This window comes from Stenella coeruleoalba, assembly GCF_951394435.1.
Source record: "Stenella coeruleoalba genome assembly, chromosome: 10".
Taxonomy (NCBI): Eukaryota; Metazoa; Chordata; class Mammalia; order Artiodactyla; family Delphinidae; genus Stenella; species Stenella coeruleoalba.
In genome coordinates this window covers 10,216,649-10,230,234 of record NC_137156.1, presented here as the reverse complement: position 1 = coordinate 10,230,234, position 13,586 = coordinate 10,216,649, and the positions used below count along the sequence as shown (strand labels likewise).

At 49.3% G+C, this 13,586-nt stretch overlaps 1 protein-coding gene across 1 annotated transcript in view; it reads left to right on the top strand.

Moving 5' to 3' along the window:
* The first annotated feature begins 569 nt into the window (after positions 1-569).
* GFOD1 (Gfo/Idh/MocA-like oxidoreductase domain containing 1) overlaps positions 570-13,586 on the top strand; it is a 101,384-nt gene continuing 88,367 nt past the window's right edge. Inside the window, exon 1 of the mRNA XM_079932694.1 lies at positions 570-1,794. Within this exon, the coding sequence (XP_079788820.1) occupies positions 1,542-1,794 (253 nt within the window). The 5' untranslated portion in view covers positions 570-1,541. The remainder of the gene's footprint in view (positions 1,795-13,586) is intronic.

The following is a 13,586-nucleotide window of genomic DNA, read 5'->3' as shown; positions in this document are numbered from 1 at the left end:
CCGCTTCGGTGACCCCTACGCCACTGGGGCCGCCCAGCACAGCGAAGTCTAGGCGCGTGCCGACCTCCCGGGGAAGGAGAGCTTAGCAAGACAACACCGTCTGGTGTGAAGGCGGCTGGACGGTGCGTGCGCGGCCAGAGAGGGTGGCGCACGATTGGAGGCTCTCTTAGAAGGACAGGGGAGAACTCCCCCGCTCGCCACCCAAACTCTGGAGCCTGGATTCCGATCCCAGGCCTGTTGCTTACCTGTTACGCGACCATGCGCAAGTCCCTGAAGCTTCCCAGGACTCAGTTACATCATCGGTTATATGGGTTTCCTATAACCTTAAGGTTGGTGCGAGGAATAAGGGAGAATGCGAGGAATAAGGGAGAATGCAAGGAAAGCTTCTTTAGCGTGATGTCCGGCACGGAGGAAACGCTCTCGGAGCGGAGGTGGTAATTACCCGCTGCTCACACCTGGCCGCGTGCCCCGGCCTTCTCAGGGCCCGGGCGCCCGCTACTCTCTTGCAAGGCACAGATGACTAGCCTATTAGGGCGCGCCCTGACTCGATAGATGTATTGGCTTGTTTGGGGCGGGGCTTGGAATGAGGCGAGGGGAAGAAGGAGGTGGTGGACAGCGAAGAAAGGGAAGACGCGAAGGGCAGGAGGCGAGCTAGGTGGGGCGGGGAAGGAGCCGGGCGTGTTCTGGGCCCGGGCGCAGCGCGCACCCCGAGCCCGCGGCGGCGGGGGCGGGGGCGGTGCGCGGCGGCCAATGGCGCGCGGCGCTGCGGCGGGGGCGGGGCAGGAACCCCCGGCCGCTGACAGCCAAACTCGCCAACTCCGCCCTCCCGCGGGATCCCGGAGCCCTAGCCTGCCCCCGGGCCGAGGCCGCCCGAGCCGCGCGGCGAGCGAACATGGCAGCAGAATGAGAAGGCTGGCCCCAGGTCGTGGCCGCCACCGCCGCCGCCGCGCTGCAGCTCTGTATCCACGCCCGGCGCCCTCAGAGCCTCCAGCTTAGCCGGCCTCCTGCTGGTCGCCAGTGCATTTCATTCGGAGCAGCGGGCGGGGAGGAAGGGGACCCCCGCAGCCCGGCCGGTCCGGTCTGTGGCAGTGTGTCGAGGCTCCTGCGTGCGACTCGCAGGCTGCGGAAACGACGCGGGGGAGAGCCGGTCCCGGCTGCGGCGGCACGGGCGCGGGGATGAGCCGGCCATGGAGCGACCTCGGCGGGGCGCACGCAGCCGGCCCGCGCTGTGGCGGGGACGCCGCCTGAGCCCGGGCTCCGCGGGGCTTCGGGGCCGCAGGCGCGCCGCGGGGGGTCCCTGCCGCCGCCTCCGGGAAGGACTGGAGCCCCGCGTGGCGGACACTGCAGCAGTCACCGTACTGAGGCGCCCGAGCCTGCTCCGCCTGCGGCTCCGTGCGCTCTGGGCACCCGGGCGCCTGGCCCGGTGCACGGCGGCTGGCGCACCGCGGCGAGCCGGCTGCGGGACTGGCTAGAGGGCTGTGCGTGCGCGTGTTCGACCGGAGATCCGAGCTGAAAGCAGAACCAGGCGGGCCGGAGCAGCCATGCTTCCCGGGGTGGGCGTGTTCGGCACCAGCCTCACGGCCCGTGTCATCATCCCGCTGCTGAAAGACGAGGGCTTCGCGGTGAAGGCGCTCTGGGGCCGCACGCAGGAGGAAGCGGAGGAGCTGGCCAAGGAGATGAGCGTCCCCTTCTACACCAGCCGCATTGACGAGGTGCTGCTGCATCAGGACGTGGACTTGGTGTGCATCAACCTGCCGCCGCCCCTCACCAGGCAGATCGCAGTCAAGACCTTGGGTGAGCGACCCCTCCCCCTCCGCCACCCCATCCCCAGCCTCGCTCCTTTCATCCCCTGCTTCTTTTCTTCTCTTGCCCTCTCTTCATCCCGGAAGCTTACATGGCATCTACGCCGACCCGGGCACCTGAGATCCCACATCCCACTCGGAGCTTTCGCCTTCCTTATCCCTGGCCTTCCCCACACCTACGCTTCCCTTCTCCCTTCTGGCACCACCCGGGCGCGCTTTCACACGCGCGTGGCGCCCAGGCTGCAGGAGGCGCGTGTGTTCCGGGGAAGTCGACCAGGCTGAGGAAATTCTTAAGATTGGGGACGGGCTGCTCTGAGGGAGACAAAACTAAGTCGCCGGCTGAGTGTGCAGTGCCCGAGTGTGTGCGTGCGTGCGTGCGCGCCTGCGAGAGGCGAGTGCGCGCCCAGGAACGCCGGAATAAAGGGCCCACACGTGTCTCGGGTTTTCCTGGGGGCAATCGACTGCCTGACAGTCAGCAGCTGTGGCGCCCTGCTAGGATAGTTTCTTTCTTCCTGCTGGGAGTTAGTTTAGTGGGAGATTATAGAGATGTGACAGTTAGCTGGAATTATTTCCTCTTCGCTGAAAGCAAGGATGGTGAGAGTGGTTGGATGGGGGCGGGGGATCTATTAGGACGTCTTCGTGGCGGGTGGTGGTGGTCATAGGTTAGTAAAGGCTAATTTGATAAAAGCAGAGGGAGTTAACTTTCGAGTGCGGCAGCCCGAGAATTGTCTTCCGCGCAGATTTGGAGTAGGATCTTAGAATTTTAGGGGATGAGCGCAGTAGTTCCAGAGGCACGGATGCTTTGTGTGGGGAAAGGCCCCATGCTGCCAGTTTCACGTGGAAGCATGCAATAGTCCCACCTTAATTCCCCGCAGGAGTAGTTCCTAGGCCTGGTGACAGGCAGGTTGGGGGTGAGCTTACCAGCCTTCACCGTCGGGTTCCCCCACCTTACCCAGGCCGACTGGACCATCTCAGGGCAGAGTATCAGAGTCCCTGCCGTGCCAAGAGGAAGAAGTGCATGTTTTTTTGTCCATCAGCAGTCCTCACACGAACCAGGAAGGCTGCTCACTCCTTAGTTCCCGAGAAAATGTTATTGCCCACCCTTGAAAGTTGGAATTTTTTGTTGGCCAGGAAAGAGACAAAGCTAAGAAGGCAAAAGAGTTAGAAGTCAAGAACTGGGAAGGAACAGAAACCAAGGGTAATTTATGCAATCTTGGAAAGAATGTTTTATTTTTTAAAACAGGCATGGATTTAGGGTAGGTGACATGTACATATATTTTAATTCTGTCTTCCGAGAATTATGACCAGAATGTAGAACTCTTTCTCCCTAGAAAACCACTTTCATCAGGCCATTCCATTCTGTTGTTGACTCGGATGGGACATCTGAAGATTCCTAAGGAGACCGTCCAAGGCTGTCCGTTTTCATGTTAATTTTATTAAGCTTCTGACCTTTGTTGCCTGTTTTCTTTGGTCTTGAATGGAATGTCATTAGGCTCTGGCCAATATTTCTCTTCTGTTTGATCGAATATGTACGTTGGGTAGCTTACGTCTGTGCTCACAGTGGATCTGTGCGTATTCAGTAAATGATCACCATCTTATAGCATAAATCTAGGAGGGCAATTCATGTAAGATGGGTCCGTCTCGAGCCCCGTCTCTGCTAGAGGGCTTACGACCTATCACATCAGAAAGACCTTGTTGTCACATCCCGCCCTCCCCCTCCCATCCCCACCCCAGCACAGCCCTCCAGGTCAGACCCGCAGAGCAGCCCTAGAGCAAGTCTTCTGGAGGGTGGCAATTTGGGAAGCAGGGATGTTCCTGTTTTCTGACCATCTCTGGTACTTTAGCTATGAAAGCATTTGGGGGCTCTGGCTTTGGGAAGTGGCACAAATTATACATTACTGGATACTTCTTCTGTTCTTATTTTCAAAAACCCCTATGATTATTTTTTTTTCCTTGACAAGACTGAGGTGGGTTACCTTTTCAAAACCAAGGGTCAGGCGTAAGAAATAGCCTTGGTTTAATCATCATGACTGAGGAATAGGGGTTTGTTCATATTTTCGTGCTAAGTCTTGGGCTTTTTACTTTTCTTTCAATTCCTGATTTCACAGGTGATCAGACTACCTGATTCTCAGGTAGTCTCTGCTTGTAGGAAACGCGGAGGCTTTGGGTTTACATGTGGCTGGACCGTAGGCTTGTTCCAGGGCTTCATCTTCAGTGGAAAATCCCCAGACATGGCTCTTCTTCCCATTGTACCTGCGAGTACCCGGTGGGGCGGTCATCTTGGTGTGCTGTGTGCTGTCACAGTTAGAGGTTCAACACATACGACACAGGAAGTGAGAAACCCCGAACAGTTATTGGGCCGGTCTGGCCGTTGGAGGTTTGTAGATATTAGTGGTTGCCTCATGTTGAAACAAGCCAACCTTGACTAGTCCTGGCCTTGTCGTCCTGTCCTCCTTTGAGTTGCTTGCCCGGCAGTGGTGAGAGATCTGTGGCCCTGGATCCATTACTGGTCATGGGCCTGTCGAGGTGAGGGACTGTGGCCAGTATGGAGGCATAAAACTTGCAGTCAGTTGAATCACAACATCCTCCTTTGATTTCTAAAAATTTCCTTGAAATCCCTTCCTAAGCAAACTAGGCATTTCTCTGTTGGAGAGACTTTTCTGCAATGTATAATTTCTGCAGCATCCAGGGCCGCCTCTTGTTACGTACCTACTGTGTGCAGCGTGGTAAGTGCTCTATATGAAATGTTTCATTTCTTGACTAAAATAATCCTCGAAGGTAGCTGTTTGCCCCATCTTACAGATGAGGCTGGAGTTGAGTTGCTCAAGGACATGTGTCTCCCCCCAAGTCATTGCTTCCTCTCCCATGCCCTAAACTTGCTCCTTTTGCACTTACTTCTGTCAGAGAGTGGCAGCCCAGGTGAGATGGTTGGAGGGATCCTTTGTTGTGTGTCTACCCCACTCACGGAATCAGTTCCCAAATCTGGTTGATGCCAACCCCCCGTCCCTCTTGTATCTGTTCCCTCTTCTGCATCATTGCTTCCTCCGTAGAAGGAGCTAGGCCCTGACTGCATCTGAATTAGGCTTCAGTCTGCCCCTCGCCACCCTTGCCTCTGTCCACCTTCCACTCTGCTGCCAGAATTATTTTGAAGAACTGCAGACCTGATCACATTACTGCTCCCCCATTTCATCACTTCTAGGAAAAGCCCCAGCTTCTCGGCATGACAGGCAAGACCTGGCCCCTGACGAGCCTGCCCAGCCTCATGTCCTGCTGGTGGTTCTGGAACCCCACGCGCTTCAGCTAAACCAAACTGCAGGTGTTTCCCGGAAAGGCCCTTGTTCCTTCATGTGTCCCTGCCTCTGTCAGGAGTACCCTTCTGCCTCGTGTGTGTGGTGGATGCCTGTTCATCCAGCCTCAGCCCCAGTGGTATCTCCTCCCGGAATCCTTCCCCTTCCTCAATCCCGCCCCCACCCGTACCCTTCTGTAGTCTCAGCACTGCCTGCGTCCACCTTTTCTTGCACTTACTTTAACGCATTTGCTTAAAAAGTAGCTTTTATTTAGTTATTATAAATAGGTTATAGATTCACGTGGTACAAGTTTCAAGTGCTCTAACACACTTGAAATAGTACACAGTGAAGAGGAGGTGTTCCCCAGCCCCATCCTTCAACTGGAGGCAATCACGGTTACAAGTTTTTTTGTCTCCTTTTGATGACTTTTCTAAGTATGGACTGGTGAATATGTGTGTTGAGAATTTGAAAAATACTTTTCACACAATTAGTAACATCTTATACTCACTGTTATATACTTTGCTTTCACCATGCAACAATATGATCTTGAAAATTTGTGTATATATACACATAGATGTATATTTAAAACTCAGAAGGTAAAAGTATCCTCGCTCCTGTTTTTGGCTGCGTAGTATTTCACTGTATGGGATAAACCAAAATTTACTTAAGCAGTTCCCTATTATTCAACATTTAGGTTGTTTCCAAACTTTTGTTTTTGTTTTATTTTATTTTTTTATACAGCAGGCTCTTATTATCTATTTTATACATATTAGTGTATATATGTCAATCCTAATCTCCCAGTTCATCCCACCACATCCCCTCCCCCTTTCCCCGCTTGGTGTCCATACATTTGTTCTCTACATCCGTGTCTCTATTTATGCCTTGCAAACCAGTTCATCTGTACCATTTTTCTAGAGTCCACATATATGTGTTAATATATGGTATTTGTTTCTCTCTTTCTGACTCACTTCACTCTGTACGACAGCCTCTAGGTCCATCCATGTCTCTACAAATGACCCGATTTTGTTCCTTTTTATGGCTGAGTAATATTCCATCATATATATGTACCACATCTTCTTTATCCATTCGTCTGTCGATGGGCATTTAGGTCGCTCCCATGTCCTGGCTATTGTAAATAGTGCTGCAATGAACATTGGGATGCATGTGTCTTCTTGAATTATGGTTTTCTCTGGGTATATGCCCAGTAGTGGGATTGCTGGGTCGTAAGGTAATTCTATTTTTAGTTTTTTAAGGAACCTCCATACTGTTCTCCATAGTGGCTATATCAATTTACTTTCCCACCAACAGTGTAAGAGGGTCCCCTTTTCTCCACACCCTCTCCAGCATTTGTTGTTTGTAGATTTTCTGATGATGCCCATTCTAACTGGTGTGAGGTGATACCTCATTGTAGTTTTGATTTGCATTTCTCTAATAATTAGTGATGTTGAGCAGCTTTTCATGTGCTTCTTGGCCATCTGTATATCTTCTTTGGAGAAATATCTATTTAGGTCTTCTGCCCATTTTTTGAATTGGGTTGTTTGTTTTTTTTAATATTGAGCTGCATGAGCTGTTCATATATTTTGGAGATGAATCCTTTGTCCGTTGATTCATTTGCAAGTATTTTCTCCTGTTTCCAACCTTTTGCTTATACCAACTTGTAATGAATAATCGAGAGCAGATGTCATTTTGCACACGCCAGTGTGCTCGTAGAATGACTACGTGAACTCTTTATCACGGTTGGCGATAATCTCTTTCCTTTGTTTGCTTGTTCTTCTCTTTGTTATTTGTCTCCCCAGTTAGAATGTAAGTTCTTTGAGGGGGTAGAGCCTTTGTCTGCTCGGCTCACCCAGTTGCCTTATCTCCCCTAGACAGTGCCGGGCACTGAGTCACCTCATAGGCACACTATAAATATTTCTTGAATGCCAAACGAATGCTTTTCATCGAATGAACGAATGCTTGGCTCATCAAGAGGATGTGTCGATCAATACAGAACATTTTTGTCCTGCGTGCAGTAGCACAGTACCTCTCAAACTTTAATTTGCGGTTGCATTACCTGGGGATCTTGTCAAAATGCAAATTCCAGGATGGGACCTGAGATTCAGAATTTCCATCCAGCTCCCAGGTAGTTTGGATGCTGCCACAGCCAGACACAGAGGCGTGATGGCTCTCTGCCTTTGGGAAAAGAAGACATCCACGGCCTTGAGTCGTTCACCTGGCAGGGGAGCTGTGTTAAAATACCTGTTGCCTTTGTGTGTCATGTGGCGACGTCTGTTTTCATGGTCCCTGCCCTGGTTTTTGGAGATAGTAGTGCAGGCTCCCTGGGGAAAGTCTCTCTGGGGGATGGATGGCGCTTTGGGGATAGTGAATAAGGCTGCAGAGTTTCATTGAGCCCTGACCTTGCTGCACACTGGTCTTGCCCCAACTTGTTTGGCATCATTAGCCGCAGACTGGGAGCGCTATGTCCTTTTCTGCCCTACTTCACAGTGTCAGCAAATTGCTCAAGGTTGAGAAGGGCTGCTGGGACAGGCCTGAGAGAGCGGGAAGGAAACGGGGCCACACTGGTCATGGTTGCCACACTAGCAGAGATAGGGCTGCAGATAATGAAATTGTGTATTTGGACTTGACAGTCACCATCTGAAACTCCAGCAAACCCTGCATTTCCTGTTCTTCCTTCAAGTCTGTTCTCTATCTATGCCTGTCTGAAGACTGTATTAAATGTGATTGCATTTTTCTCCAAGTTTCCGCCCCTGAACGTGGAGAGAAATGATTTCGGTCTACTGATTTGGTTTAGAGTTGAGGAAGCTCTGGGGCATTATGTAAATGACAGAAGTGACTCTGTTTACTGTTAGGAAAAGTCAAGCATCACCAGCCTCATTTTATCTAATTGAAATTAGGCTTGGGTGAGTGACTATTTGGTTGATGGTATCTGGCTTTGCAAACGTACAGTTCTGCAGAAGTTTATATTGGAGCAGGGAGAAGCCAAATGAAGAAGTTGGACATTTTGATACCTGAAACTGGGAAAGAACAACAACAAAAGTGAAAGTAAATAGCATGTTTTTGGGGTTTCGCTGAGAACGTAATATACAGGCAATTCGTTCTATATTTTGATTCAGGGAAATCATGGTCCAGCAAAGAGCATCATGATGTAAGATGTGGTGATACACAAAACTAACTGGGAAAACTTGGCAGTGTGGCACTGTGTGGCTTTGGGAGAGGTAATGTCCTTCCTGAGCCTCATTTTTTTCATCAATAAAATGGAGCTAAAGATACTATCATATAGAGTTGATATGACAATTAAAATGAGGGGGGTAGATAAAGACCTAGTCCATGCATAGACTCAATAAACGTTAGTTCTCTTTCTTCCCACTGTGGTCAGGGATTTAACCTATTCCAAACGGTGTTTCTGAAGATTTATTTTCCCTCATTTTTCTCATGAGACGATTCCTTTCTGCTAGACTCAGAAAATACAGTTAAACGTTTTTTTATTTTAAAAAGGAAATAGGCACAAGCCAAGCTTCAGGTGCTGTCTTGGCTGAAAATCTAGTCCTTGCTTCACAGATACGTGATCTAGAAAGTGCCGATGGTGTTACCAGGAACACACCATCCTCCTGTGAAGCCTTATCGTCACCGTGGGAAGGATGCAGGGCCGTCTCATGGAACTCGGGGCAGGGATGTAGCTGGGTCTCAGTAGGTACCTGGAAACCATGAACTCCTGGAATTTTACCATTTTGTGCTCTGCTTCTCTCCATGTGTCGCCTTCATCACCCATCCGTCTTTCGAGCAGCCTCCTCTGCTTCCTGGGCTCGTGTGATGGGCAGAACACTGTCCACATGTGGCTCCCAAACAGAAATATTACCGGTTCAGCCACCTGAAAAGTGCAGTCCTCGCCTTGCTCCCCACCCCAGGTGTCCCTGCTTGTGCCTGATGCTATCTCCCGGCTCAGTCTTTTTGGAGATTAGCTCGCAATGTGGGGGACCACTCTCCTGGAGGGCAGTGGAGGTGGAGGCATTGAGTGGTCATTCTGAGCTGGGCCACACTCCACAAAGGTGCTGATTATGAGAACATAGACTTGGGTGAAGACTTTACAGATGTAGACATTTCTTAATTACGTAGGTTCTTTACCTGCTTTGTGAAACACACGTTTGGCATTTTGCTGCTCTTCTAATGACCGTAGTAAAACGGCAGAGAGAAATATATATGTCATGATGAGATGATGCCAACCTTGTTAGGATTATTAAATGTAGGGTGTGCATATGTTGAAAGTCGGTGATGGGAGAGCAGGTAAACGTGACCCACTCCATGGAGTTTAACGGTCGTCTGTAGGTTTGCAAGCCTTATTGAGTGCCACCTCCCGTGTGGCATGTGCCAGCAGAGGACCACCAGGAGACAGAGACCCTTTGAGTTCAAGTATTAGCTTAGGACCTCTAAGGAGCCAGGAAAGACTGAGGTCCCGGAGGAAGAAGGATTTCTGCTTTCAGGCTGCTTTCCTGCTGGGAACTGCGACATCAGCTCTTCCCGGGTCTCCAGCCTGCTGGCCTGTCCTGCAAAGTGCCAATCCCCATCATGGCATGAGCCCCATCATGGCATGAGCCAATTCCTTAAAAGTAAACCACCCCCCCATGTATACATATCCTATTGGTTCTGTTTCTCTGGGGAATCCTGATGAGTACAGATTGTGGCTGGATCAATGCCACCTGGCCAGGCGAGCCGGGCCATGAGACACCCAGCAGACGTGTCACACAGACGTGGGCTTGGAGAGACTTGTTGGTGGAGAAGCAGCTCTGGGGAGCTCAGCTGATGGGTGTGGGCCCCTAGGAGAGCACTCACTGAACATCGTTCTCTAAGCCAGAAGACCTTGGGGGTGGGGGGTTCTTTTTATTTCAGACTCAAGCCAAAGGGAATGTTGGGAAGAGACTTGGCCACACGCACCACTGAGAGCCACGCTGACCCCTCGCCCTGATGGTTCTACACCTGTCAACAGGGCTTTGGGAGTTTGTCTGTCAGGTTTGGGCAAGCCTGGGATGCCTTGGGGTTTAGACTTTCCTTGAGAATTGTTAATGAGTATGAAAAAAACGTGGAAAAATGACTTTACATTAAAATGATATGAACTGTTTTTTCAATTTCCAATTTCCAACGATAATAGCCCTTAGGCTATTGAGATGCTCTTGTCGTTAGCGTAATATCCATAAACTGAAACTGGAGTTTTGAAGCCCCAGATTAAGTTGCAGCTTTAGCATTGCTTTTTAGAAAAACAAACAAACGAAAACCCCAGCTTCACTGAGATATGATTTATATGTCTTAAAGTCACCCAGTGTAAGTGATCTCATGATTTTCAGTAAATGTATATGATTGTGAAACTCTCATCACAAAAAGGTTTAGCATACTTCCAACATCTCCAAAAGTTTCCTCATGCTTGTTTTTGGACAATTCCTGCTCCCACTCGTAGCCCCAGGCAAGCAATGACCTGCTTTCTGTTTCTAACATTTTGCCTTTCCTAGCAATTTTGTATAAATGGAGTCATACGATATGTAGTCTTTTAAGTCTGGCTTCTTTCACCTAGCATGTTTCCGATGTTAGCCTGTGTTGTTGCACGTATCAGAAGTTTATTCTTTTTTTATTGCCAAGTGATATTCCATTGTATGGACAGAACACATTTTGTTTAACCATTCACCATTCAATGGGTATTTGTATTGTTTCCAGTTTTTAGCTATTGTGAGTAATGCTGCTGTGAACATTTGCATACAAGTCTTGGTAGACCCGTGTTTTCATTTCTTTTGAACAGATATCTAGGAGTGAAATTGATGGGTTATATGGTATGTATATTTAATTTTTTAAGAAACTGCCCGACTTTTCCAAAGCAGCCGTCCCACTTCGTATTCCTGCTTGCTAGGTAGGGAATTCTAATTTCTCTACATCATCACCCACACTTGATCCTGTCAGTCTTCCTGCTTATAGCCATTATAGATAGTGCATAGGGGGTATCTCATGATGATTTTGATTTGCATTTCCTAATGACTAATAATGTCGGGCACCTTTTCATGTGCTTATTAGCCAGTCATATATCTTCCTTGGTGAAATGTCTATTCAAATCTCTTGACCATTTTTGAATGGGGTTGTTTGTCATCTTGTTATTGAGTTAGTAGCAATGGTTTTACGATTTTGTTATGTTGTTAAGTTAGGGGTAGGTTTCTGGGGGCTTTGAAAGACTTCTCTCTATTTTTGATTTTGGAACTAGATACAGCTGAACTAATTCTCCATCCCAAGTGAAATTAGCTTTGCCAAATATTCATTGGAATGGTTCACTATTTAAGAGAGCGAGACAATCATGTGAACGGATGCTGACACTATCGCTCCCGCATTGCCCTGGGCCCTGATGAGATACAGAACACCCTTTGAGGGACATTCCCAATTTGAAGATTTTCAGAAGTGCTCTAGGACCTTTCAGTTACAGTTACTTATTTTGTCCAGTGTCTGGAGAGTGTTTCTCTCTCTCTTTTTTTTCATTTATTTTTCTTTAATGTTCTTTAAAGATATGGCCTTTGTTCTTGAGAGAAGATAAGCGTACACAAGCACACAGCAGTGCAACAAAACATGTGATTAAGTACAGTATGAATCGTTATACTGCAATGGCAGGAAGTGTTTGCTTAAGGCAGTTGAGTAACCCCAAAATATCAGTACTGGATTAAGGGTTGGCTACCCGGGCAGCCTGACAGTGCCAGTCTGTAAAGGGTGCTACAACAAAGAGGAAAAGTAGAGAAAATGTTTGAACAGAATTCTCTTCATAAAAAGTGCTGTGTGGGGCTTCCCTGGGGGCGCAGTGGTTGAGAGTCCGCCTGCCGATGCAGGGGACACGGGTTCGTGCCCCGGTCCGGGAAGATCCCACATGCCGCGGAGCGGCTGGGCCCGTGAGCCATGGCCGCTGAGCCTGCGCGTCCGGAGCCTGTGCTCCGCAACGGGAGAGGCCCCAACAGTGAGAGGCCCGCGTACCGCAAAAAAAAAAAAAAAAAAGTTCTGTGTGGATGGAATGGGAGATGCAACAGAGTGAGACTTGGAAGGGGCTTCCTCTGACAGGGGGTGAGGTGTTGCCATGTTGTTCTCTAGAAGGGCTGGCCCGGGTTCACTGATGAGCTTTTGCTTTGATGAGGGAGGAGTTTGAGGTTAGAGCTAAAATGCACATCGCCTGTGAGAAAAGGCCACACTGGTCCCCAGCGCCCATCCCCTCAGGCAGCCTGGGTCCCTGAGGAGGTGGCCTTGCAGATAATGGATGTTGCCTCAGAGCTGAGGACACAGGAATTCCTGAGGGCTGAAGGGTTTGGGAAGAACCTTTGGAGGAGGTGGGGCTCATATGGGACCAGCGGGTCGGATTTAAATAACTGAAAGGGAGTTGTAGAAGCCTCTGTGATGTAAAATCCTCTTCAGGGAACCACCTGGCTCTGTAGCAGCACTCAGGAGAAATTATGTTTCCTGTAGTCGACCACTGTAGGTCGTGCTCGGTTTCTGGTTTTGTGCTGTGTCGGATGGTGGGCGTCTTTCTGTGACACGGTCGAGGCCCTTGTGGTCCAAGGGGCAAGGCGGGCTGGGGCTGTGAGTCACTGTGTGAGAAGGGATGAAGGACTCTTCTTGGAGAAGGACACTCAGTGCATGAGAGGTGGACGTGCTTGGCAGCATTAGGAGGTGAGAACTTGTGGAGATGATGCAGGAAGCCATGGCAGAGGAGTCTGCCACGTGGGCGATGGTTTTAGGGAACGGCCCCAGTGATGGCATGTATAGTTAGTTCTTGGCTTGGGACCCAGACTCAGTTAACAGGGCCTTGCTAGGTGAGCGTGCTGGCTAGGCTCTCAGAAGATCCCCACCCTTGACACTCTGCATATCCATTGCTGTATTTCATAAGGAAAAGTTCTTTCCTTTTCCAGGTTTCCAAAAAAAAATGTTGAATTTGGTGTCATCTGTAGAAAGTAAAGTGAGGTATCCAGATGCTTCTGTCATCAGCGGAAAAGTTGACTAGTTTTAAGAGGCTGCCCCATCCTGTGTATGGCCTGGCGTTGAGTCCTGGCCTTGCCACGTTCTATGTGGCTGGCAGTTCTCCACTTAACTCTTCTGAGCCTCTGCTTCTCTATGTGTAAAACAGATAATAAACATACCTAACTCAGAAGGTTGTAGACATAAACAGGGATTTGTTTAAAGTGAGTGCTCAAAAAACATGGGCATCCTGCTTAATCGGGACGTTATGGTGAGCTACTGTCCATTCATTCTTCCCTTGAACAAATCTTCATTGAGCACCAGCTGTATACCAGGCACTCTCTGGATCTATGCTTTGCAATACAGTAGTGACTCACCCTACATGGCTCTGTGAATTTACATAAATTAAAACTAAATAAAATAAAGAATCTGGGTCCTCAGTTGCCCTAGCCACATTTCAAGCGCTCGAAAACCACATGTGGCTAGCTGGAGGCTACCATATCAGACGCCGCAGCATAGACCATTTCCGTCATTGTAG